General features: G+C 46.4%; 1 protein-coding gene across 1 annotated transcript in view; it reads left to right on the plus strand.

Moving 5' to 3' along the window:
• Positions 1–232: 232 nt before the first annotated feature.
• The window catches only part of ONECUT2 (one cut homeobox 2), a gene marked incomplete at its 5' end in the record, with an annotated part of 47705 nt that continues 19957 nt past the window's right edge, over positions 233–27980 (plus strand). The window contains one exon of the mRNA XM_079783556.1: positions 233–1466. Within this exon, the coding sequence (XP_079639682.1) occupies positions 233–1466 (1234 nt within the window). The remainder of the gene's footprint in view (positions 1467–27980) is intronic.

A 27980-nucleotide genomic window follows, 5' to 3' on the forward strand; every position in this document is an offset into this window, starting at 1 on the left:
CCTCCCTCCCTCCCCGCCCCCTCTCCTCTCCCGCACGCACGCCCCGCCGCCCCCACCCCGCCCCCACCCCGGGCGCGCCCGCCCGCAGCCCGGGGCGCACACCGCACGCACGCTCCCCCTCCACACACTCACGCAGTCTGGTGCCCTCCCCTGCTCCCGCGGCGGAGCTCCGCCACGCGCGCCTCGCCAGCCCGCCGGCCGCCCCCGCCGCCCCCGTGCCCCGATGGACTGAATGAAGGCTGCCTACACCGCCTATCGATGCCTCACCAAAGAACTAGAAGGCTGCGCCATGAACCCGGAGCTGACAATGGAAAGTCTGGGCACTTTACACGGGCCGGCCGGCGGCGGCAGCGGCGGGGGCGGCGGCGGGGGCGGCGGGGGCGGCGGCGGGGGCCCGGGCCATGAGCAGGAGCTGCTGGCCAGCCCCAGTCCCCACCACGCGGGCCGCGGCGCTGCCGGCTCCCTGCGGGGCCCGCCGCCGCCGCCAACGGCTCACCAGGAGCTGGGCACGGCGGCGGCAGCGGCGGCGGCGGCGTCGCGCTCGGCCATGGTCACTAGCATGGCCTCGATCCTGGACGGCGGCGACTACCGGCCCGAGCTCTCTATCCCGCTCCATCACGCCATGAGCATGTCCTGCGACTCGTCCCCACCCGGCATGGGCATGAGCAACACCTACACCACGTTGACGCCGCTCCAGCCGCTGCCGCCCATCTCCACCGTGTCGGACAAGTTCCACCACCCGCACCCTCACCACCACCACCCACACCACCATCACCACCACCACCACCACCAGCGCCTGTCGGGCAACGTCAGCGGCAGCTTCACCCTCATGCGCGATGAACGCGGGCTCCCGGCCATGAACAACCTCTACAGCCCCTACAAGGAGATGCCGGGCATGAGCCAGAGCCTGTCCCCGCTGGGCGCCACGCCGTTGGGCAACGGGCTGGGTGGCCTCCACAACGCGCAGCAGAGCCTGCCCAACTACGGGCCGCCGGGCCACGACAAAATGCTCAGCCCCAACTTCGACGCGCACCACACTGCCATGCTGACCCGCGGTGAGCAGCACCTGTCCCGGGGCCTGGGCACCCCGCCCGCGGCCATGATGTCGCACCTCAATGGCCTGCACCACCCGGGTCACGCTCAGTCCCACGGGCCAGTGCTGGCACCCAGCCGCGAACGTCCACCCTCGTCCTCGTCGGGCTCGCAGGTGGCCACATCCGGCCAGCTGGAGGAGATCAACACCAAAGAGGTGGCCCAGCGCATCACCGCCGAGCTGAAGCGCTACAGCATTCCGCAGGCGATCTTCGCGCAGAGGGTGCTGTGCCGGTCTCAGGGGACTCTCTCCGACCTGCTCCGGAACCCAAAGCCGTGGAGTAAACTCAAATCTGGCAGGGAGACCTTCCGCAGGATGTGGAAGTGGCTGCAGGAGCCGGAGTTCCAGCGCATGTCCGCCTTACGCCTGGCAGGTAAGCCCAGAGAGTCACCTGGAGCCAAGCTGCTGGGGAGAGGACTCCGGGGTGCTTGTGGCCCCAGGTCAGCACACCTAGCACTACTCTGGGTTCCCGCCTGTTATCCCCTACACACTTCCTGTTCTTGACTTTATTTCTTGTTCCACTTCCTCTTTCTCTCTTCCTTCTCTTCTTTCAGCTCTCTCTTCTATTTTTCTTCTTTTCCTTCCTCCTCATCTACAGCTTTGATCTACCGACTCCCCCCTACACACACACACACACACACACACATTTCATTTGCCTCCCTCAATGTGTCAATGTTGCCCTCTCTTTCCGAGGCGAAATGGGGTGCCTGGTATCCACTAGGAGCCCTCTTTTTCCAGGACTCACAGAGACCAGGTATTACCCTTGTTCAAAACCCTGTGCATTGAACACTTGCTTAAACAATACATTTCAGTTTTCCAGGCTGCCTAGTCTCCCTGTATGGAATCGGTTGAGGGGCTTTGCTCTTCGGAAGAGAAAAAGATCTCTCTGTTCTCCTACCCACCATATCAGGCAAACTTCTTTGGTTATTGGCAGGAGTCACAGCCTTGCCCGCACCGGGAACTGGTGGCTAGACTGTAACAGCGCTTCCTGAGCCCTTCTTTGGCCTTGGCGTTGGCGCAGGGACTTTCTGACCCAAAGAGCCGACTTGGGCTAGCTCCCACGTCACTGTCCACAGCGAGGGGAGCGTGCAAGGATGAGGGTTTGCACTGCCACATTAACCTCTGGGAGAATGGGGGAAGAGAAACTAAGAATGGAGAGCGCTGTGCCTCACTTGCCAGCCACCCTTGCCCCGCTCCTAGCGTTTGCTGGGATTTGCCGAGGTTTGGCTGGGCTTGGAGAGAGGTTAGGCGCTCTCAGGGAAGAGGTGCTGCGAAATTAAGATGCAGGTTAGTTAATGCATCTTGGCCGCGGGCTACAGGCTCCGCCTTTGCATTAAGCGGACGCTGATTGTGCGCGTCGCGCCGTGGCGGGGAGGGCTGACGACCAGCGGGAGGGGACGAGTTGATGCGCTGGTTACATTGTTCTGGAGCTGCCTCGGCTCTTTGTGCCTCCTCTAGTGGCGGAGCCGCGAGGTACAGCCCTCTATTGTTCTAGGAGCACAGACACCTCCTGCGTGGGCGGCGGGAGCTGTAGAGAAAAACGCAGCAGTGGCTGCGCCTTTCTCGCAGTTGCGCGCTTTTGTGCGCACAGAGCCAGCGAGGTGCGCGTGGCAATTGCGCTGTTCTTAGGAACCAGCCGGGGGCCCATAGGGTCTAAGTGTCCAGGCACCCCATTGGGGAAGACACACTGTACCCTATTGCAAACAGGATTGGGCAGCTTCTCTTGGACCGGAGCGATCTCTCGGGGCCCGCGGGCCATCAGGGGGATAAGTTGTAGTGGCATTGATTTCCATAGGCGGGGACAGTGGGACTCACGCGGTTCTGTGGGTTCTGAGCCAGCCGCACACAACGCGCTTCCGGAGGGGAAAGCTCGGCTTCCTCTCCGGCGCCCCGGGCTTTCCTCGCACTGCCCAGCCTGGCTTATGGGGTGCACTCTACCGACAGCGGACCGGGCTGGGGGACGTGACAGACAGCATTTTCACCCAGGCTTGGGAGGGGGTGTTTCCGATCTGAACACCTCAGCCTTTGCCTCCAGCGGCCCCGCAGTGTTGATCTGGGAAGATAAAAAGAAAACTAGCTTTGCCGGAAAGAGCTTTTCAAATCGGCGCACGCCAAGTACTTTTGCTTGGATTTAGAAGTCTACTTTATCTCTCTCTAGCTTAGTCTTCATCCTCTCCTACATTTTTCTCTGATTTGCTCTTGGTTCCTAGCAAAGATTAAGCAGTGAATAGAGAGTAGCGGTGAGATATAAATTGGAAGCTTACTGACAATTCCCAGTACGTTCAATGAATGGTGTGATTCCCTTTTGTTTTAACCCCCCCCCCCCCCCCAAGTCTCTCTCCTGAGAGCTCTAGCGTGTGCTAGCTTCCTGGACAGAGGCGGCCAGAAGGAACTTGGCAGCTGGTCTTTGGGGGGTACAGTTAAAGGCTGGATGACAGCTATTCCATTCCAGCCCATCTCAGAGTACTGTCGCCCCCTCACGCCTGTGGAGCAAAGGACAGAGCTAAAAAAAAAAAAGAAAGAAAAGAAAGAAAGAAAGAAAGAGCACTGCCTTCCTTTCTATGTATCTGAAAGTGGTGTGGCAAGTCATGTTTTACTGTTAGCACTCCGAAATGACTGGGTTGAAGGATAAGTGTGGCAATTCTGCGGGGACCCCACCACTGAGAGTCTCAGGATGACTCCTCTGGGGCTTTTAGGAGGAGCCCCCAAACTGCCTCTGAAACTGCCTCCTTCAGAGAGTGGGAAATTCCTGCTGAATGCTTTGCTCAAGCATTCAAATTTGGTCTGTTTTATTACCCCAAGTTGAAAAGGGACAAGAGCTTTAGCCTTTTTATCTGGTCATTTTATCAGCAACTACAAGCATGTTGAGTGGTCATTATTACATAGAAGGCTTTTCAGTTTGGGGTCGGTAGATCAGTCTCTTCAGACACTGACACAGAAGCTGGGTTGGTAAGTAGGTATTATGTACTCGGGAGCATGAGGGGACTGGAGCAAATGGAGAAGAAAAGCTGAGGCCTTTACCGCCAGGAGTATCGATCGATTGGAATCCCCACCGGGCTGGGCTGTTGCTGAGGGCCCACACTGTTGGGCTCCGGTTCCAGGGGTTAAACAATCCTAGTAGCTCCACAGGGCTGCTGGGCCTTGTCTCCCAGCCCTGTGCCTAGAAGTGGTGCCACCCTCCCACTCCTGCTCCAGACCAGGCTCGCTCTATCTACCTACCTACCTACCTACCTACCTATTTCCTTTTAGTTTCCCTTTCTCTTTCTCATTTTGGGCCCCTCTGAGTCTTGCCAGAGGCCCAAGCAGACAGGGGTTTGAGGGACTTAAGAATTAAGATGTCTGATATGGACCATTGCCTGCAAACCTCACGTTAGGTGAAGCACACTGTCACAACAGAAGCAGGTCCTTCCTCTCCCCCTGCCCACCTCCTCGGTGTACACAGCTCAAGGTAGCATTTCAGGAGGGAAAGGAGAAGACGTCAGGAAACTCAATTGCCCCAGCACTAGGCTTCAGAGAAATGGACTCCAAGTGCGGGATTTAGTTTGGAAAGGGTGGCAGAGGCAGCAACTGCTCCCAGCTGGGCCTCTTCAGGGGCTTCCCACTGCCGGCTCCCGCAGGGCAGTTTTTATGAATTGTGGCAGAGGCTGGGAGGACACACTCCCACGGGTTTGAGAACCAACACTCTCCAGCTTGCCAGGAAAAGCCTCTAAACCAGGGGTCCTCAAACTTTTTAAACAGGGGGCCAGTTCACTGTCCCTCAGACTGTTGGAGGGCCGGACTATAGTTTTTTTTTAAAAAAAAAAAAACTATGAACAAATTCCTATGCACACTGCATATATCTTATTTTGAAGTAAAAAAACAAAATGGCTAAAACACCCGCATGTGGCCCGCGGGGCCATAGTTTGAGGACGCCTGCTCTAAACCAAGGCACAAACAAGAACAAAGAGGGAGAGAACCCAGACAAGAACCTGGACGGTGTCCCACCCAGGAAAATCGAGGCCTCAGCGGCGGGAGAGTTGCCTCCAACGCCCAGAAGACAAAGCAGAGCCCTCAGCCCTCGACAACATACCCTGTAACCCGGGCTCCCGGGTGGTCTGCTAGGAATCTGCCTCCAGTCCCAGACGTGGACAGACTCCGGACCTCTTCGGGCAGCAACGCCCAGTGGCCAATCTGGAGCCAGCTCTGTTCCCGCAGCAGAGGGCTCTTAACCAGCGCGACCAGATGCCGCCCGGGCCACCTGAGGCCCGCAGCAGTGAGCATGGCAGGGCACCAACTGTGTGCCTGTCTCCTTCTGAGCGAGGCGGGGGTGAGGGTGTCTTAGGGTACACCTCCGACAGGCACCTCCTAAATCAAGGAGAGGGAGTGGGGACTTCATTCTCAGACCTCTCCCCACTCCACACCCCTCACCCCAAGGCTCCCTGCCCACCTCAGCCCAGCTCTCGCTAGTTTAGTTCGGGATCGTGGCCAAGAGGCCACAGGCAACCAGGTCGGTAGGGAACACGCGGTATTTTCGCCTGCTGGATGGTCGGATTAATAATTGAAAAGCTCTCGCTACTGTCCTTGCTTGGTCAAGCCCCGAGTGCCGGTAGAACACCTCCCTTCCACGCATTACGGTGGACGGGAGCGGCCCCAGGAGGCGGGATGTAGGGAGGGTAGCGAAGCCGCGCGAGAGATGTAGCCCCGGCCAGCCGGCGCCCTGGACGAGAGAGGCTGCGCATTTATTTTTATTCCAGGCTTTCCACTGTGTGGTTATGTCACTTTCTCAAACAAATGTGTATATGGAGAGAGATCGATGCTGATAATGTTTAGAAGATTAAAAGAGCATTAATGCTGGCAACAATAACGTAAACGTGTGGACCCAGATTTCATTGATCTGGAACCTGATCCGGCGCGTTTCCAGTAAGCCCGACCGTTCCCAGCAGAGCGCTCGCCCGGGCTCCCGGCGCTCCCTGCCGCGCTGCTTCCCCAGCTCCTGGCGGGTTCTCGGGTCTGCCTGGCGCTCCTCCCCAGGGCGGCCCCAGATACCCGAGGCTTTCTCTTGTCGCAGGACTGCCCGCCTACTTCGCCAGCTCCCCAGCGCGCGCGCACCGCTTCCTGCGTTTTCTGCGCTCTCGCTCCCGCCACTGGCTCTGCAGGTGGCTGTGTGTGGGCTTTGCACCACGCCCTCCCAGCTTCCTTGTCCTGGAGGAGTCCTCTCCCCCTCCCCCAGGCACCTACATCTGCTCCGGCAGGGCCCTGGGCAACTTCGTTCCTCCATTGAAACCATCTAGGAAATTCAGTCACCCCCTCCATATGCGGGAATAACCAGACCCTACTTTGGAAATGTCTCTAAAGCTGCCTGCCAACCCCGAAGCTTCCGGATCCGTGGATCCCCTCTCATCCTTGACTGCTGTTCTCATTAAAAGAGAGAGCTCGTTCGCATTAAATGTCCCCATTCGCAGGCTTTGCACACAGATGCATTAGTTGGACAATTAAATGCAGCCTGATGACAAAGGCCTGGGCTTCATCCCTCAGAAATGTCTGCTCTGCAGCAGGCTAATTAGACCAACCTGGGAAGAGTCTTGTTTCCTACCCAGGCTGGGGCGGGAAGGTAAGAAAACCAGACTGGAAGACCTCCCCACCACATCCTCCTCTTCGCTCCAGCAGGAGAGAACTGGGGCTCTCCTCTAGCCAGGCAGGGAGGTTTGCCCTGGGTAACCGGTCCTGACCAGAAAAGAAAGAACATCTGAGCTCTTCCTTCCTGCCCACACCCTGCCACGGCTCCCTTGCCAAACGCTGGATTATTCTCCCAGGAGGAACAGTAAAGGCGAATTTGACTAGAAAGAAGGAAAGAGATGAGATATGGTGAGGGTGAGACGAGAGCTTCATTGTTCTGGCTTTTTGAAATTATAACTCCAGTTGGAGGAAGCTAAGCTTTTCCTCTCAGAGAAGGTCTCAATCCAGAAGGAAAGGGATTTGCTTTCCTTCTCCAAGAATGAAATGAGAAAAAGGAGGAAGGAAAGGAGTATGGGGGAGAATTGTTTTGCTTGGAGTTGTAACAAAGGATCAATGGATTTTTCTTTCTGTCCTCCCCTGATGGGGGTCATCTTCCCACCAGTAGCATCTGTTTAAGAAGGGAGCTTCGATATAGCTTCTTGATTCCTAGTCAGAATGTGCCCTTACTCCGCTCCTGAAAACTACAGTGAACTAGGTCAGATACAGAAACTGAAGGTGGGTGCTTTCCTTCGGTTAGGGAGACAATTGCCCCTCCCCACATGCCCCACAATAAGGATCCCTATATTCTCCTTCTCTGAGGGTTGAATGGCATTTTGGAGAGTGGGGTCTTAGACTCTCCCCCACCCCCATCTTAGAATCCCAAAACAGGGTGAGGATCCTGGTGAGTGGTGAGGGTGGGACGGAGGGGAAACTGATTCTTCCAGATTCTCTGTGTCTCCAAGAGGAGACTGCTCCACTCCCCTCTTGAGCCAGGTCTGCACAGAGGCAACAGGGACCTGCCCCTCATGGCTTACCTTCCCCCTCTCCAGGCCTGAACCTTGAGAGATCGAGAACCTGCTTCTCCTGCTGTTTCAACCCCAAACTTCATTTTAGGGTCACCTGTTGGTTTTCTAGCCATTAGAACCTTTTCTAAAGGAAGATTAGAGGAAGAGGTTTAAGGAGTTCTCAGGAAGAAAGTACTGGGCCCTACATGCTATGGCTGGTGATGGTGTTGCAGACACTGTGTTCAGGAAAAATGGTATCATGTAGAGCGGGGGTTCTCAACCTTTCTAATGCTGCGACCCTTTAATATAGTTCCTCATGTTGTGGTGATCCCCAACCATAAAATTATTTTCGTTGCTACTTCATAACTGTAATTTTGCTACTGTTAATGAATCGTAATGTAAATATCTGTGTTTTCCAATGGTCTTAGGCTCTACAGCAGCGGTTCTCAACCTGTGGGTCGCAACTAGCAGGGTCGCCTAAGACCATCGGAAAACACAGATATTTACATTATGACTCATAACAGTAGCAAAATTACAGTTATGAAGTAGCAACGAAAATAATTTTATGGTTGGGGATCACCACAACATGAGGAACTGTATTAAAGGGTCGCGGCATTAGAAAGGTTGAGAACCACTGATGTAGAGAGACTCCCTGGAGGAATGAAATTCTCAGAGGAGAAGCAGAAAGATTTAGTTTCTGGGTTCCTGCCAAAGGAAGGGAAATGAGGAGGGAATTAAATAGAAATAATTGCCTGGATAAAGGGCCCTGGGGAAAAGGGTGAATATTGAGGCACCCTAGGCATTAAACTTCACCAAAGACCCTCTGGATTATGTTCACCCCTGACCACTCACAGACCCTTGTTTTTCCTGACCTGGGGAAAGTCACTTCATCCAGGGGGGTACTTTTCTGGTGGGGAGAGACCATGATGAGGAAGCCCAATGGGGCCATTTATGCTGTCAGGTGCAGAGCCTGCTGAAGATGGGCTGGGGAGGGGGGCATCATCACCCCTCATCACCCAATCTGCCCCTCTAATCCATTTCAGTGACTTTGGGAAAGGCTTTTTTATTTCCATGTCTCAAGATAAAGACTGAAAAATAAACACACACCATGCACAGGTTTTTGAAGGGATAGGAAGGGAGGAGGTAGGGAAGATGATTGAGTAACTCAGCCCACCTGATGCCTGAAAAGGTGTAGATAAGCAATGCATAGAGGCAGGCTGCAGGGCGTGCAGATAGAGTCTCACTTGAGGGGTAGGGTTCCTAGAAGCTGTGGACATCTGTTGTGAAAAACTGCCCATGCAAATTTTCCCAGAGGGAAGGGAGACTCTGCCTTCCACCTTGACGCCTCTCTCGCCATTTGAAGATCCATTACTCTTCTGTAGAAAGCAGACTTTGTTTGGGTTGGAAGCACACCTCCAATGTAATTTAATCAGCATTGGACTTTGGCTCATGTAATCAAATATACATATACTTTCTCCTGCAGGAAGAAAAATAATTTCTCTGTAACTGCTATTGACTTGAAGTCATGTAATCTCTGGGAAACATCACGTTTTTAAAGGGAAAGGTAAAATTAAGGGGAAAAGAATCCAGTTTTAGTGGTTTGCCTTGTCATTGCTAAGAGAGCCAGTTACCACCTAAGAAAGGGCAGAAAGAGCATTCTGGAGCTCACATACTTGTGCTGCTGCAATTGTAGATATTTCACTTCAGATTCCTGTGTTGTCAGCCTTCCACATTTATTTTTGTAGGAAACAAGGTTGACTAGCTCACCAGACCCCAGGAATTTGGGCTTTATATTTGCACTGGGTGGACATGCTTGGAGGAACGGGTTTCTTCCATTTTTCTACCCTGTTTGGAGAAGCCACAGACAGCAGCAGCTGGATCCCAGTGGACAGCAAGCCCCTTCATTAAGGATGATTGGTAGCCATGCCAGCTCACTCCCCACTGCATCCCCAGGGCCTTAAGCATGGAGCTCTGCCCTAGAGCATCCCTCTAGATCAGGCTTGGACTCCCCACCCCCAGGGCGAGGCTCTGGGCTTTACCCAAGTTGAGTCTGTTAGGGAATCTGTTGTAAACACAGATCCATTGATTTGCATTTGTCAGAGAGTAAAGTTAAACCAGTGAAAAGAGAAGCCCTTACCCTTTTATGTAGGGCCAGGGAAACCTTTCATATTGATCCTATTGATCCAACCTTTCCCTTTAAGGAAACCACATAGTTAAAGACCCTCGTTCAATAGATTTACCCTTCGCACTTGTGATATTCCTTTAAGTGTTCTCATCTAGGATAGCTGGGCATTAAGCCCACACTCCAAACCAGACAAAAATGAAAAGAGAGTAGGAGGGGAGGGGTCAGGAGGCAGAATTGTGGGAAGTGAAATTGAATCAAACTGAAATGTGTAATGATTTGATTGGGGGTGTTTTTCTCATTCTTCTAAGATGACATGCAGAGATAAAGACAAAATGGATGTATTTAGCATCTCTCTTTTTTTTTTCCAACCAAAGAAAACCTATTTACATGCTAGAGTAGCAACATCTGTGGAACATCATTTTCCACTGTAAAATTATTTCAATCAATCCACTAGCTTGGTTCATTTAAGCTGGTTCACTTCAAAGCAGTAATACTTCCACAAAAATTATTTTGGTTCATTTGTAGCAAATCAGGAATAGAATTGTCCTCCGAAAATGCAGTATTTTCTGGAGGCTCTGTATATGAACATGGACACTGAGAGAGGGCTTGAAGTTGTGTGTTCTGATGGAAGTGGGTAGAGACTAGGCCAATAATAAGGTACAACTTTTCCTACAGTGCAGTGTAGATGGAATAGGAATTATTAAATGTTGCTCAGTCTTGCTCGTGTTTGCAGACATGAAAATGAAAGTCCTCTTTGTTTCCAGAACTGTTGGCACGATCCATTTCCTTTCTTCCTTGACCCTTTGGTTCTGTGAATAACATCCATTTGTGATTTTTTTCCCCCCAACATGGTGCATGTGCAATTCCTAATTGGTTATCTCTTGGGTTGTGTTCAGATATTCATGTTTGTTTTATGTGATTGAAAAATATTAATGATTCCTTAGGTGAGCTAATGTATTTATCTGCTGAGTGAGTTCAAAGGGCAGAGTTCAGCTTTGGTTCAGGTTAATTGAACAGGAAGCAGTGAGCTCTCCAGGCTGTGTTTAACTAGAGTCCCTTAAAATATCACACTCAGCAAACACACAATTTCACAGCCCTCATCCTGGAGTCTGATGTAAGAGGCACAGATCAACTTGAGTTGCCTGTTTAAAACCCCAAAGCAAAGCATAGCAACTGCAACAAAACCCTAGAGTCCCCCTCAGGGAAGAAGAGTTTTCTCATTGGCTAATTGCTTTATTGGTAGCACTGACCTGCAGAGCAGCTGCAGGGGCCTGGATGAAGGCTGAGGCCTCAGAATAATGTGCTCCATTAGAACAGGGCAAGACATTTTTTGTTTACTCAATTGGAGCACCCTGCAAAGTGCCATTAACCCCAGCCCAACAGCACTCCTGCTGCAGAAGCCAAAGGTCAGGCCAGTCAGGCTGTAGGCACAGCTAGCTCTGCCCTGGTAGGAGGGAGGGAGCATCCTGCTGGCATTGCCCTCCCCAAACTTGGCCCAACCAAGTGGGCCCCTCCAGGGATTTGAGCACAGCAGGCAGTTACAAAACTTGTTCACATTTCCCAATTGCTGAATCACATTATTGATGATTAAACAATTTTGATCTAAGTACCATCAATCACATCAGAAAAGAATCCTCCCACTGACCCTTTCTTTTCTATTTATGTTCTCTTCATCCCTGTGAGTTACAGTAAATAGAATTGTGCAAACGTTGCTTTTTAGCAGGAATATAGTCTGGATAAGTGCTTGGATCAAGAGGAGGACAGACCTCCAAACAGGGCTGGGGGTTGTTTAACAGAAAGAAGGTTGGGGTGGACTCAGCAGTTAAGGCTTCCTCCGAGAGCACCTTGAACTAGAGTGCCACCTGCTGGGAGTCTTCTCACTGCAATGAGTCTTGCACCTCCCACAAGGCTCAAGTCCCTTCCTCCACTTTGTTCCTAGATCTTGGACCCCATTCCTCATCATCCTGACCACTACCTATATTTTCCTAGACATTTCTTTTGGGACTTATTCCTGGTCATTTGGGACTCTAACTTCTGCCTTTTCTCATTCATTGCCAAAGAGAAATCAGCGATTCTGCTGTGTGGGGTAATAGTCTGCACATTGAGATAATAGTTTCCTGCTTAGATGGAAAGTGCTTGGAGAAAGAGGGTCAGAGAAAGCAAAAAAAAAAAAAATCTGTGGGAGAGGAGAGGAATGGTTATGTGTGTAAGAGAAATGGTTCAATTGATGGTGCCAGTGAGGGCTATACCAACTGTAAGGTGTTCTGAAAAGGTAAAATATTGCACAAAAGTGAAGGGGTAGGAGAGAATTAGTATGGGCAGGGAGGACATCAGGAAAGAGATATGCCAAAGCAGCAAGCCAGAGGTGGGCTCTGTGAAATCTCCTGGGAAGAGAAAAAGTGAACCAGGCATTTTGCAATTGCAAAGAAGTGAGCCAATGAGCTAGACTGGGAGCCTAGCTGTGGAGCTGGCTGTAGCTCCGTGGGCGGCAACTGTTTCCAGACTCGCATCGATCAGGCCCAGAGCCCCTGGCAGCCTAGCGCCTGTGGGTGGGTTGCTGACTCCACGCCTGGGCGCAGGCTTCAGCACCACGAACAGCGCCATGGAGAGCCCAGAGCCATGCGCTTGGGGGCTGCAATCTGAGTGCCTTCCATCTCGACCCAGAGCTGGGCCCTTTATGGGGTTAAATCCAGGCAGCACCCTCATCAGTAGCTCCAGCTCTCTAGGTCTCAGTACCCCACACTACACCCCCTCCCCCGCAGACTGAACAGAGCCTCAGATTTTCCTCTTGCACCCGTGGCTCCGGTTCTCTGAGCGAGGTCAGCAATAACAAAGGGAGAAGAGGCATTGGTGAAGACAGGACAAAAGGTTCTAAAGGACCCTTTCCTTACAAAGAGGAAGACCATTACCTTTTTCTGAGTGGGGGTTGGAGGGATTAAACTATTTTCACGATGTTCTGCCTTCTGCAGGCACTGATTACTGCTCTCAACATGATATTTCAGATTTCAGATTTCCTCTCAAGGTTTACAGTCTGGTTGCCCTCCCCATCACACACACACACACACACACACACACACACACACACACACACACACAGAGAGAGATATACACAAATGGATACTTTCTCCCCCACCTACTTCTGATTTTTGAAAATATGGCTTTCATTATATTAAACAATACTCTTACTTTATATCAGCAAAATGTTGAAGGAAGAACCAGCTATAGGACAGCACTATCTCCAAATAATCTAGAAACCGGGTTTGATTTCTTGAAAACCATCCTTGATGGGGTTCTCTTTAAGAAGTATCTCTTCATAGCTGTTTTGGGCCACTGGTTGAGTCACTGCCCCCAAGCCACACAATGGAGTGCTATGGCCTTGACCAGGGTGGGAGCTGACATTAGGCACTGACCCCTGACTCTGGCTGCTCTGTTTTATTTGTGTTCTTATTTCAGAGAAAAGAGGCAGGTGGGTCCTTTTGGCCTATGATTGGGGACAATTCACATCTTTATGCGTTTCTAGTAAAATAGCCTTTGCTTTTCCAAAGCTAATTAAAATGTAAAACTCTTCCTTTATTTCAAGGAATTTTATACTTCAAACCTAATTTATTACTAAAGGGAGGTGGAGCATAGGAACAGACAAGTGTGTCCCCTTTAAAAGAAAGTCAAGGGTATGATAAATGAGATTTTCTTCCCTGTGACAATTCATTTTTAAATTCCAAGTGGCTCTTGGATGAAAGGAAGAAAAAAGTCCAGCCCAAAATTAATCTGGTAGAGCAATGATTTTCAATGTTGAAAAAATAATTTTCTGTGTTTAAATATCTAAAATTTTGCTCTAAAAATGAATAGGTACATTATTTGCGAGAACATATTTGAATCAGATCTAAGAACTTGTTTTAGGTCTGTTTGGTAAACACTGATAAAAGCAGTTTTTTGAGCCATATGATCTTTGAATTTGCACTATCCAAATCTTTTCCAGTAAAACATGGATTTGACAGTAAGCAAAGTTGTTTTTTTTTAAAAAAAGTTTTTTGTTTTGTTTTGTTTTTTTAGCAAAGTTCTTTCTTTAAAAGTCTTTTTTTATATGCATCACTGCATTTTATTAAAAATAAGGCAGTCCATAGACACAGATAACAGTATAGTGATTACCAGAGGAAAAGGAGTGTGGGGGAAGGTAGAAGACAGTAAATGGGGGATAAATGACTTGGGGTGGTGAACACACAATACAATATACAGATGACGTATTATAGAATTGGACACCTGAAACCTATATAATTTTATTAACCAATGTCACCCCAATAAATTAAATCTAAAAATAAGACAGTCTACTCTGCAAGCTTGTACTAAATGCATTTCTCTTCTAGTGAACTCAATGTGGTTTTAAAAGAATATTTTGACAAGACTGCTGTGTAAACAGGACCTCGCCTATAGTCTTCTTTGATTTCAAATACTAAAAAGTGTGTAGAGTGAAAGAACTTTTTACTTTTCTGAAACAGTATGATAAATTCCTAAATCTAAAAGGTTTTTTAAAATCTTGGATTCAGTTGCCTCCTAATGTATGCCTAATGAACTCAGTGAATGAATTCACTTCAGTTCATGTTCAAGGCACAAGAGTGAATTCTTTATTCACTCCCAATTCTAACCCCTCTCATCATTTTCTAAAAATTCCTCTGAAAAGGAAGAGACAGTCTTCCTATTGAAAAGCCAATTCCTTGACCTGATTCTGGGCCCCTGCCTCTCCTGCCTTCTTAGGACTCCAAGTTTTTCTGTGCTCATAAAATACTTCCCATCAGTACTTTTGTGCTCCAGTGTCTTCTGTGTTTTTTTGTTTGTTTTTTGTTTTTGGTAAATATATTTTTATTGATTTCAGAGAGTAAGAGAGAGGGAGAGAGAGATAGAAACATCAATGATGAGAGAGAATCACTGATCGGCTGCCTCCTTCCCGTCCCACACTGGGATCAATTGATTGAGCCCACAACCCGGCATGTGCCCTAACCAGGAATTGAACCTTGATCTCCTGGTTCATAGGTCGATGCTCAACCACTGAGCCATGCCTGCCGGGCTCATCTATCTTTTTTTTTTTTTAATGTTCCCCCCAACACCTGTTCTAGCTTTATCTCTTCCTTCCTTTCACTTCTAGAAAGAATTACTATAACTCAGTGCCTATTTCTTACCTTCTATTTCAGGCCCAGCACTTTAGTCTGGTTCCACCACACCTGTTTACTAAACCTGCTCTTACTAATGTCACTATTGAGGTCTTTGTAGCCAAATCCAATGGACACTTCTTAGTTCTTAATCTGGCCTCTCCACAGAATTTGACACACTGCTGACCACCTTTTGTTCTCCCTTTCTTCTCCTGACTTCTGAAATACTATACTCTCCTATTTTTCTTTATAGCATTCTGATCACTCCTTCTCAGCCTCCTTTCTGGGTTCCTCTTGCTCTGTCCAGCTAGCTCGGCATTCTGGCCCAGGCTATTTTATTTTTGCACTCAGTGAACAAACCCTGGATAATCTCATCAGCTGGTTTAGTATCTCTCTACACTGAGGACTGCCAGTCTCTCTCCAGCCTTGATATGTCTCCTGAGCTCCAAATCCCTATTTCCTTCTGCATCTGAACATCTTTGCCGCAAGTCCACAAACTCAGTCTATCTCATGTTCCTGTCTCCTCGCCCCCTTCACCATTACCACCATATACGAGTCTCTTATTTTATTCCCTCTCTCTTTCAATAACATCACCTTGTACACAGAGTCTTAAGTCAGAAACCAGTCATTCTGGGGGAATGGTTTGTATATGTGTACTTATGTCTGGCCTTATTTTCTCGCTTTCCTTTTTGAAAAGGGATATTCTTGTCTATAAATGTTTTGTTCAATAATAGAAATATTAGAACAATTTAGCAAATCAGAGAGACTGGTTTCCCTTTTGAAGTCATTTTAATAATAAGTAAAGTAGCCCTCACCAGTTTGGCTCAGTGAATAGAGTGTTGGCCTACGGACTGAAGGGTCCCAGGTTCGATTCCAGTCAGGGGCACATGCCCAGGTTTCAGGCTTGATCCCCAGTGGGGGCATGCAGGAGGCAGCCAATCAGTCATTCTCTCTCATCATGGATGCTTTTGTCTCTCTCTCCCTCTCCCTTCCTCTCTGAAATCAATAAAAATATTTAAAAATAATAATAATAAGTAAAGTAAAATTGCATATAAATGGTCATTACTTGATATACAGCAAATTCCTAGATTGCTATTTATTTAAATTTACCTGTGAAGAGTAAAGAAAAAAGCCCTAGCCAGTTTTGCTCAGTGGATAGAGTATCAGCCTGCAGACTGAAGGATCCCAGGTTCAATTCTGGTCAAGGGCATATGCCCAGGTTGTAAGCTCCATTCCCAGTAGGGGGCATGCAGGAAGCAGCCGATCAAAAATTCTCTCTCATCATTGATGTTTCTATCTCCCCCTCTCCCTTCCTCTCTGAAATCAATAAAAAAATATATTCTTTAAAAAAGAGTAAAGAAAAAAGCCAGAGGTCAACATCTTATATTGATACGTTTACCCTCTTCCTTTCTCATTTCTTTATCTTTTGGCAAATGAGTACATAAAAAAGTTACTTAGGATCCTTGAGACCCAGTAGTTCAAAAATTTTCAGGGATGTTAGACATAGTTTTGCATACACAGTACTGAACTAAGTAGTAAAGAATAGAAAAAATTAAGTAGCTTTTTTTTTTTTACCTTTGATTTTACTGGCTTTTAAACATTTGAGTGGATAAATCCTCATTTACCTTCACAATTACCCATATGGCATTGAGTGAAAACAGATTTTATTATTATGTCAACTTCCGTAAGAAACTGGAACTAAAATAATTAGCTAAATGTCTTGTGTGGAAATTCTATATTGCCTTGTGATATTTTTATCTTTTTTACAGTAATGCTTTGACAATCATTTTACAAACTATGAAGATCAACTACATATGAACAAAACTTAGTGTTAATTTTAAAACATTCTAGACCAAGCATGTGAAACTCGCTGCTGGCATGTGGCTGCAAGTTTGACATGCTTGTTCTAGACTTTTTCTTCTTGCCTTTAATTGAATGCATTGCTGTGCTGCATGATAATTACCAGTAGAGATGCTCAGTAAGCAATTGACTTAAGTGACTGTCGTTTGTGTGCCTTGCATAGACAACCAAGTTTCCTTTGACAAGTAGGCAGAGACAGGAAGGTTTGGCCAGAGCAGGAGGCAGCTCTGAGGCCTCTCTGAAAAGCCTTGGACTCCCAGTAAGAGGTCGAACTCTCCTCTGGCTGGGGTACAAATGCCTGGACATGGCTGGCACCAAAGGGCACACACTCTCCTTCATTCTCTTCTGCTCAGTGCCTTAGCCTCCTCTTCTGCCATCTTTCAAAGTGGGAGCAGGAGTTAGTACTGCTGAGCTCACCCCTCCCTGACCAGTTTTCCATCTAGAGCCTCAGACTTGAGCTTCCATAGGCAGATTCTGGAAAGTCAATTAAAAGGGCAGGGTGGCCCTAGCTGGTTTGGCTCAGTGGATAGAGCATCAGCCTGCGACTGAAGGGTCCCAGGTTTGATTCCGGCCAAGGGCACATATCCAGGTTGCGGGCTCAATCCCCAGTGTGGGGCATGCAGGAAGCAGCCGATCAATGATTCTCTCTCATCATTGATGTTTGACTGGATTAGGGGGAAAAAGGAGGAAAATCACAGTAGGGATAAGTGGGCTTTTCTATCATAAGCCACAGCAGCTCAGGATCCTGTGTTCTGCCTCAGAATGAGTCTCTGAGATATGAACATCCGATCTGAGATGGGCAAGGAGCCCCAGGCTCAGAAGAGAGGAAGTCTAGAGCAGGTCCTGGGAACCGTGTCTATACGACCCAGATTCCTCTCTCCTTGGCTGCTCTGAAGGGAGTGGAGGCATCAAGCACTCCTTTTCCCCCTCCTCCGTTGGGTAGATCAGTGGAATGAATGATCTTGGGCTTTGGAGTCAGACAGGCTTGAGTATTAATTCTAACTCTGCCTTTACTAGCTCTAACTTAACCTCTCTGAGTCTGTTTCCTCCTTTATAAAGTGGAAATAATATGTCCACCTTCAAGAGCAGATGGAAGCATTAGAGATGATTTGTATAAAGTAGCTGTTGGGTAATAGGCTGATGAACTGTCTTCAGGACTTTCCCACAGAACCCCTCACCTAGAGTGGTGACCTGAGGGATAAGATGGCTTTGGATGTTGGGGAGGAGGAGAGAAAGGAAATAAAGTACAGATTTAATTAAACTTCTGTTATGTGCTATGTATCAGTTACCCATTGGCATAATGCTGAGTAACAGACCATTCCAAAACTCATGGAATGCAAGGGTAAGCATTTTTTTCTCACTTATCTGCAGGACTCGGCTGATCTAGGTTGGTCCCAGCTGGGCTAGCCAATACATCTGTGGTTCAGCTGGCTTGATCATGTGTGTGGGTGGCTCTACTCCACATATTTCCCATCTTCTCCTGGGACCATGGCAATGGCAAAGGGGAATGTGCAAGCAATAATATACTCTAAAATTCCACTGGTGAAAGCAAGTTACATGGCTGAGCCCAGAGACAGAGTGTGAAGGCACTACAAGGTTACCTAAGGAACGTGGGTAAGAGAAGGATTGAATTGGAGCTTTTTTTTTCTGTCTACCTCATATCACATGTTTTGGAACACCTTTATTCTGTTGTTTGTTTTTAAATCCTCACCTGAGGATATGTGTTTTTTTAAATTATTGATTTTAGAGAGAGAGGAAGGGAGGGAGAAACATCAATGTGAGGAGAAACATCAATAGGTTGCCTCCGGTAGGCACTCCAACCAGAGATAGAACCCGAAACCTAGGTATGTGCCCTGACTGGGAATCAAACACATAACCTTTTTGGTGCATGGGATGACACTCCAACCAACTGACCCACCCGGCCAGGGCTGCACCTTTATTCTTGCAGGAAGCCATTTCTATGGTAGGGATAGGATAGGAAAACAAATTTGGCAACAAACAGAAAGTAAATGTGAAAATATTTCAAAGTTCTTTACTATTTTATACTGTATACAAGTAACATAACTATGCCCAACTGCACAGGAGCTGTGTTTCTTTGTCCTATGACTGTTTGTGGACATGCCTAACCTGCAGTCACATAGTAGCAGGAACTCCGAGCTTTGCTTTCCTTCACCTTCTTGTTAGCACTAGCACGGTGCCTAAAACGTAGTTGGCACTCAGTAAATATGGCATGCCATTGATCCCCACTCTCCTGTCCTACTAGGAGGTCCCCTCCAGCCCCAGCAGATGACTACATGTAGCCCTTCATGTATTTTAAAACAAGGCTTCATTTTAAACTTTTCTACTTTTTTTCCACTGAAATAACCACCAAACATCCAAGGTACAAAAGCCAACATCAGTTGCCTACAGAAGCTCAGCCATCCAATTCAGATCTCAGTTATTCTGTGCCGATAAACTCCAAACAATGGGAAGGAACCCTTTGCTCAGGGTTCGATAGTGAATATAGAAGCAATTAGAAGGTGATATAAAAAAGATCAAAAGATTGATTCATTGTGACTCCCAACAGTGTCTAAGGTTTGTTGTTGTTTTTTAACCTTGGGTTTTATATCTGGGGCATGTGTTTTTAAAATCATAAGCAGTGTTAAAAACTACTTGACAGTTTTGTCTTGATTCTTAATGTGGGTGTTAAGAGATGCCTTCCATTAGTAAGTATGCCCCTAGTCAATGTGTTTATTTGTGTCGTCCTTCTTCTCTGCCTGCCCCCTAATGGTCTGGTACACAGAGGGCTACTTGAGCTGATTTATATGGATCTTAGTTGCTTTCATTTGTGCATACTTAATTCAGAGAGGTGATCACATTGATTGCCTCGCCCCACTTTTCAAGACATTGTACTAACACAGATATCTCAGCTGCTCTAAACACATTGTATGAAAAAGAAAAACATTTTAAACCTTTGGAAGCAATTTTAATGGACATTTCATTGTGTTCTATGTTACTTACCTAATTAAATTTCCTTCACATTGAAGTCTATTGAAAATTAAATTGAGAAATATTTTTGAGTTTCATTGGGCAGATAACTTTGTTTAGCTGGATTTGTTCTGCGTACATACGAAATGGCATCCTATGAATCAATACCCAGTGCTTACACTTCCCATGGATATGATGAAATGACACCCTTAGTAGGCAGATGTAGTCCCCTGTTATTCATAACAAGCTGACCCTGAACTCGTTTACCCTGCAATTCCAGAAAGTCCTCAGATTTTTGTGCCTGTTGTTTGGCAGGCTGATTTACTTGGATGCTGAGCATTGTGAACAAAGTTGGTAATCCTTCATGGATTAGCTGGAGTCCTGGGACTTCGGTTTACAAACTCACAGTGTAGCTCAAAGCTTCCTTTGGGGTATACAAAGGTCTTATTTGCATAACTGAGAGGCTGGAATTCCAGACTGGGTTTGAAAACAAATAGGATGAGTTGTCTGAGGATTCATCTCCAGTGAAGAATCTTTCTCCTGTATCTTTGGAAGCAAGATGCAGGAGAAAGTCCTCATCTCTCAGCTCCACCCACTCTGCTATTGAGGACAGCAACACAGTCCCTCCTCCTCTTTTAATCCCAGCTTTCCTAGAGACAGCCATTCCATCAAATTCAAGGACAAGAGAACCTAGGGTGATAGAGCTGTAATTGGAGAGTTGGCATTCCATAAGCACTGCTTTACTATTTTAAAAAATAGTCCCAAAGATCTGTTTTCTGTTGCATTGTTAATTAGTCTTTAAACATTTCAGAAGTCATTAGAATTTTTAAGGCCTTCAAAGTTTATCTTTATCACTATCTTAGTTCTGCTATAACAAAATACCACAAACTCAGAGGCTTGGAAACAACAGAAATGCATTGCTCACAGTTCTTGAGGCTGGAAGTCCAAGATCAGGGTGCCATTATGGTCAGGTGAGGGCCCTCTTCCAGGTTGCAGACTTCTCATTGAATGCTCACATGGCAGAAGGGGTTAGGGAGCTTCCTGGAGCCTCTTTCTTAAAGTGCTAATTTTGTTCATAAAGGTTCCACCCATGTTATTTAAGCACTTACCAAAGGCCCCACCAACCAAAACCATTACCTTTGGGGGTTAGGATGTCAACATATGAATCTTGGGGTCATAAAAATTCACCCCATAGCAATCTCTGTGCCTCAAATGGTAAGTACATCAGAAAGTGTACCTTAAATGAGCTTAAATAAACTAATGCCGTGGTCGGCAAACTGCGGCTCGAGAGCCACATGTGGCTTTTTGGCCCCTTGAGTGTGGCTCTTCCACAAAATACCATGGCCTGGACGAGTCTATTTTGAAGAAGTGGCATTAGAAGAAGTTTAAGTTTAAAAAATTTGGCTCTCAAAAGAAATTTCAATCATTGTACTGTTGATATTTGGCTCTGTTGACTAATGAGTTTGCCGACCACTGAACTAATGCATTTAGATGCTTAGAACAACATTGTGAATGTTTGCTAATTTAGCTGTTATTATTATTGATTAATATTATCTTTTGTAACTTCTCTATACATAAGCAAGGATTTGGCCTGAGTCACCAACTCTCCCATAATTTTTATGTTAAGAGAATTGCTTGGGCTATAGCCTGTTTGACTCAGTGGATAGAGCATCGGCCTGCGGACCGAAGGGTCCTGGGTTTGATTCTGGTCAAGGGCACATGCCTTGGTTGCAGATTCCTCCCTTGCCCGGGCCCTGGTTGGGGCTCATGCAGAAGGCAACCAATCAATGTGTTTCTCTCATATCGATGTTTCTCTCTGTCTTCCACTCTCCCTCAGGGGGGCGGGGGGGGAGGAGAGTATTGCTTGGTGTTGTCATTGAAAGCATGAGCTTCGGTGTTAGATCCAATTTGTGTCCCACTGCACCACTTCCTAGCTAGCTATGAGACCTCAGGCAAGTGGTTAACTTCAGAGAGCTTTGGTTGCCTCCTCTGCAGAATGGGGATAAGGCTGATATTTCACATCGTGTAGTTAGTATGCAGATTAAATGAGACACCACAAGTACTTAGCACTGCACCTAACACATTTACCTCTTATTTCCTCCATACTACAAATGACACCCTGTTCCTCATGGACAGATCTCTTCTTCAGCATCATTTTCACTGGTGGAATTTGTGTTAAGAGAGATTGCCAGGCTCCAGATTGCTTCCTGGATATGATCCTTCCAAACTGGTCAAACACACAGCAGTACTATTGACTCCCACCACCACCCCACTCCCCAACCCTGTGTCCTTTTAAAACTTTCCTAACCATCACAGGCATTTTACTAAGCTGGTGCTTAGAACACGAAGCCTTCTGTGCACACAGTAGATCCTGACTGAATCCTTATTGAGTTATGTTGGGATAGAGCCCATTTTGCAAGCTTGGTACATGTTGAGTACAAGCCCCACACTTGACAGAATTTTACAATTTTGCATGTAAACATTGCAGCTCAGCCAGCAAGTCTCAACTCATTTTTATTTCTCCATCAGGATCACCCCTTCCACCAAGCAGTTATTTTTTCAGATATCCAGGGGGTCATGAGGCTAAAAGTGCTGAGAATGGTTTCCTCTGTAGCATCTTTTCTGGTTTTGATACATCTGGACCCTGCCTCTTTATCACGTTCCCAAATCCATTCATTATGCTTTCAAGTGGGTCCTCATCTAACTCCCTTAAGGGTTCCTGGATGGACTTTATTGCCAAAGCCAGGAGCCTTAAGAAGGAAGGAAGGGCCCTGGCCGGTGTGACTCAGTTTGTTGAGTGTCATCCTGTGCACCAAATGGTTGCCCGTTTGATTCCCTGTCAGGGAACATGCCCAGGTTGGTGGTTTGGTCCCAGGTGGGGCACATATGGGAGGCAACTGATTGATGTTTCTCTCTCACATCAGTGTTTTACTCTTTCTCTCCCTCTCCCTTCCTCTCTCCCTAAAAAAGTCAATAACATTAAAAAAAAAAAGGGGGGGGGTAGGGAAGGAGGAAAGAAAGAAGAAAGGACAAAGGATGGAAGGAGGGAAGGAAGGAGAAAAGGAAGGAAGGATGGAAGGAAGGAAGGAAGGAAGGAAGGAAGGAAGGAAGGAAGGAAGGCCACAGACACCCCCACTGTTGCTTTTCCTGAAGTAGCAATTCCTATAGAATAAAAGCCTGATATGCAAATTGACCGAACAGCAGAACAACCGGTCACTATGATGCGCACTTACCACCAGGGGGCAGCTCCTGCATTAGGCGTCTGCCCCCTGGTGGTCAGTGTGCTCCCACAGAGGGAGCACTGCTCAGCCAGAAGCTGGGGTCACAGCTAACGAGTGCAGTGGTGGTGGTGGGAGCTTCTCCCACCTCTACGGCAACACTAAGGAGCAGTGAGTCGAGCGGTAAGGAGCAGCGAGCAGATGGGCGGACATCCCCCGAGGGGTCCTGGACTGCAAGAGGGCGCAGGCCAGGCTGAGGGACCGCCCCCCTCCCCCCCCCCCCCCCCGCCCCAGTGCACAAAATTTCGTGCACTGGGCCTCTAGTTATTTGCTAATACAAGATTTTAAAGCCTGAATTTTCAACATGCAAGTCAATTTAAACAACCTCTAGAATCCTTTCCTGACCCCAAATTACTCCCAAGGATTAATTGTCCTAGTGGTTTCATGGCCACATTATTTCATATTCATTAGTGTTTTCATGAAAAATTATAACACTAATTAGAGCGGCTCCCAGTTAATTCACTTGGTGATTCATTACTCTCTCCCCTCTTGGTGTTCTGCATGTGGTCATCTTGGAGAAAGCATCCAAGGGGTAATTGCTGCTCTATTCCCTGAATGATCGCCTAATGCCATTAGTTCTGATCCACAGGTGCATCCTGGGCGCTCTTCGGGTCTGGTTACAGCTGCACCCTGTCCCTGCCCTTTGATGCAGGGAGAGAGGGAAGTCTGCAGTGCAGATTGGCCTCTGGAGGGGGCCAGGGCTGCAGAGGGGAGGGAGCGTTTTTTAAAGAGAAAGACGGAGCTTCTGGGTGGCAGCTGAACATCATTTTAACCTCTTCTGGAACCTAAGGTAAAGACAGGATAATGCCAAGAGAAACTGTCCTGAGAACTTGTACCTGGAAGAGAATAAGGCAAGCAAATTCTCTTCGGTTTTGGCAAATGTATGGCCATGTGCTGCCTAGATTCTGGAAGCCTGGTTCTCTCTCAGACTTCTAATGCCCATTCTTATCATTAAAATTGTATTTGACCTCACACCCATTTGGGTTTATTTGTTTTGTTTTTGTTTTTCAAAAAAAAAAAACAGAGAATGCCATATTGGGTGTGAAGAAACTGGAAACCTCTGCCCTTTTGGTGGGAATGGGAAATGGTGCTGCCGCTATAAGAATATGGCAGTTCCTCAAAATCTTTAAAAAAAAAAAAAAAAGAATTACCATATGATGCAGCAATACCACTTCTGGGTATATGTTCCAAATCACTGAAAGCGGGATCTCAAGGAGATATTTGTACGCCCATGTCCAGAGCAGCATTATTCACAATAGTCAAAAGGTAGAAGCAACCCAAGTGTTCATCAATGGATGGATAAATGAAATGTGGTATATACATAAAATAGGATATTATTCAGCCTTTAAAGGAGGGAAATTCTGACACGTGCCATAACATGGATGAATCTTGAGGACATTATGCTAAGTGAAATAAGCCAGTCACAAAAAATACATGTATATCCTGTGTGATTTTACTTGTATATGAGGAATCTAGAGTGCTCCAATTCATAAAAACAGAAAGTAGAATGGTGGTTGCCAGGGCCCAGGGAGAGGGAGAATGGAGAGTTGTTGTTCAATGGGTATAGAGTTACCTGTATTACAAGATGAAAAAATTCTGGAGATTGGTTGCACAACAATGTGAATATATTTGACACTACCGAACTATACACTGAAAAATAGTTAAAATGGTAAATCTTGTTATGTGTATTTTATCACAATTTTGTAAAAAGATTGTCATACAGGCTTAATTTTAAAAATTTGAAAATAGAAAAATACCTTTATATCCCCAGTAAGGAAAGAAAAGTTATAGTTTGGGCCTTTTTTTTTTTTTTTTAGTTATTCCTAGGTAATTGTTTTATTATAAATTTTTTCTGTTGCATTTTCTTAAGGGGTACTTTTGGTGTATAGGAATACTATAGCTTTTAAAAACATATTATTGTAAAATAAAACACGTTTATGGGGAGTACATGAAACATAAATGGATTACTTAATTAATGCTCGTGAAGCAAATTAAATATTGCCAGCACTCCCGAAGTCCCCCTATTCCCTTTCTTACCAAAAACCCCTCCCTCAACCATAGAGGTAAGCAGAAACCTACCTTTTATGATCACCTCTTGGCTTTGTTTCAAAGTTCTTAACACTGAAGTATGTACCCCTAACCACTAGTTTCATTTTGTCGGTTTTTTAACTTGATATAAATGGACTCACTGGGTTTGTATATCTTTGTGTCTGGCTTTTCTTTTTCTCTTCATGTTGTTGCATGTAGTAGTGATTCCCTCTTTTTCATAGATATGTAGTATTACATTAAGTTAATATGCCACAGTTTACCCATTTTCCTGTTGATGGGCACTTTGGTTGCTTCTAGTTTTGTTACAAACAGAGCTGCTCTGAACATTCTTGGACATGTGTTCTAATGTACATAAGCATATATTTCTTAAGAATTCAAGTACAGGTAGTTTATTTGAAAGGTGATCCCAAAAAGCACTGGTAAAGGAGTGGAGAGATAAGACAAGGACGAGAAGAAATCCAATAATAGTTGCTTCATCAAGCACATTTCCACCATGTGTGGAAATTGGAGCTTAATCCTACCAAGTGTTTCTGTTTGTGTCCATAGAATACATTTCCGAGTTCTTCCGCCTGGAAAACAAGGGTGTTGGGTTACTTATCTGGCAGCTCTCATCCCCCACTGATTGGGGGAGCTCTTGGGAGGATCCCCAGCCCCTCTGGCCTGCCCTGCATATGGACAGAGCAGGGTCTGGCAACCAGAGGAAGCCCTTAGGCAAAGAGCTGAAGGTGCTGGCAGTTGGAACGGGTGAAGGCCAGTACATGACAGCATCTGCAACAAGTCAGTCTATCTAGGAGAGAACTTCTGGGTTGTGGGGCATACATATATCCAACCTTATCAGATACTGCCCAACAGTTGTCTAACCTGTTGTACCAATTTCCACTCCAACTGGCAGCCTAGGAGAGAGTCCTCATTTCTTTGCCAGCACTTGGTATTGACAGACTTACTATAAGTTTAAGCCACTTTGGTGGATGTGTAATGTTTTGAATTTGTAATTCCAGGATTACTAATAACTTTGAGCATCATTTTTATATAATTACTAGGGGCCTAGTGCACGAATTCGTGCACCTTGAAAGGAACTGTGGGCCATGAGGCTGCTGTAGGCAGCAGGTGAAAGTGTCAGCACTGAGAGTGCACCCCCACTCACCTGCTCCATCATCCCACCGCAGCCAATGCCCACCATGTTCTGCGCACACCCCCTGGTTGTCAGCGCACATCATAGCGACCGGTTGTTCAGTTGTTTGGTTCTGGTTCTGCCGTTCAGCCTATTTGCATATTAGCCTTTTATTTTATAGGATTAGTGGCCCAGTGCGTGAAATTTGGGATTGGGCCTAAACCGGCAGTCGGACATCCCTCTCACAATTCAGGACTGCTGGCTCCTAACCACTCGCCTGCTGCTTGCCTGATTGCCCCTAACCCGCTTCTGCCTGCCAGCCTGATCACCCCCTAACTGCTCCCCTGCTGGCCTGATTGACACCTAACTGCTCCCCTACCAGCCCAATCACCCCCAACTGCCCTACCCTGCCAGCCCGATTGCCCCCAACTGCCCTCCCCTACAGGCCTGGTCGCCCCCAACTGCTCTCCCCTGCCAGCCATCTTGTGACAACATGGGGCAGCCATCTTGTGATGACGTGGGGGTGGCCATCTTTGTGAGGGTGTGAGGGTCAATTTGCATATTACCTCTTTATTATATAGGATTGGAAGTGTGGATTTCTTTTGTGAAGTGCCCATTCAAGCATGCTTGTTTTCATATTAGGATGTCTAACTTTTTCTTATTGATTTCCAAGAGTTTTTATGTACTCTGGATTCACGGGTTGTCAATCATATGTGTTGCAAATATTCATGGCTCTCCTTTTACTCCCCCCCCCCCCTTTACTCTCTTATTCATGTCTTTTGATACATAGAAGTTCTTAATTTTAATGTGCTCTAATATATAAATCTTGCTCCTTTAGATTTCTGCTTTTTCAGTCATGAAATCTTTCCTACCCTGGCTGGCTTGGCTCAGATGGTTGAGCATCATTCCATTGCATCAAAAGGTTGCCAGTTTGATCCCCAGACAGGGTGCATATGGGAGGCAGTCAATCGATGTTTCTCCCTCTCTTTCTCTCCCCTCCTCTTTCTTTAAAAAAATCAATAAAAACATTTTTAAAAAGAAATATTTCCTGTGATTATGAAGATATTACTCTATATTATTTTCTAATAGCTTTATTGTTTTGCCATTCACACTAATGTCTGTGATCCTTGCAGAATTTATTTTTTGTGTATGACCTGAAGTAAGGGTCAAGAATTGAGCCCCACCTAATGCCTGTCCAGTTACCCTAGCTCCATTATTGAAAGTAACACACTTTCTTCATGTTCTGCAGTACCAATGTTGTCACAGAATCAAGTGGCCATATGTGTATAGATCTGTTTATGGACTTTCTGGTTCGTTCCACTGGCCTATTATATATTCTTATCCCAGTACTACACCATTATAGTCTTATTGGAGGTCTTGATGGTTGATACTGCCAGTCCTCCCATCTTGTTGTTCATCATCAAGAATAGCTTGTCTATTCTTTGATTTATTTATTTATTTATTTATTTGCATTCTCACATAGATTTTAGAATCAGTTTGTCAAATCCCCAAAACTGAAAGGAAAAAAAGAAGAAAGGGAGGGAAGGAGAGAAATCTGCTGGGACTTTGGTCAGAGATTTGATATGATCTATAGATCAATATTGAGAGATTTAAACTCTTTATAATATTGAGTCATTTTATCCTTTGATTTAGGCATTCATTAAGTTCTCTAACAAAGTTTATAGTTTTCTCTGTCAAAATCTTGCATACCTATTTTTATATTTATTTCTATGTACTTGATTTTTGATCCTATTAAAAACAGTATCTTTTTCATTTTCTGTTTGTCATGTTAGATAGAAATACAACTTATTTTTGTCTACTGCTATTGGGTCTAGAATTCTTTTTGTTTGTTTGTTGTTGTTTTGTTAATCCTCACC

This window comes from Cnephaeus nilssonii, assembly GCF_951640355.1.
Source record: "Cnephaeus nilssonii genome assembly, chromosome: 11".
Lineage (NCBI taxonomy): Eukaryota > Metazoa > Chordata > Mammalia > Chiroptera > Vespertilionidae > Cnephaeus > Cnephaeus nilssonii.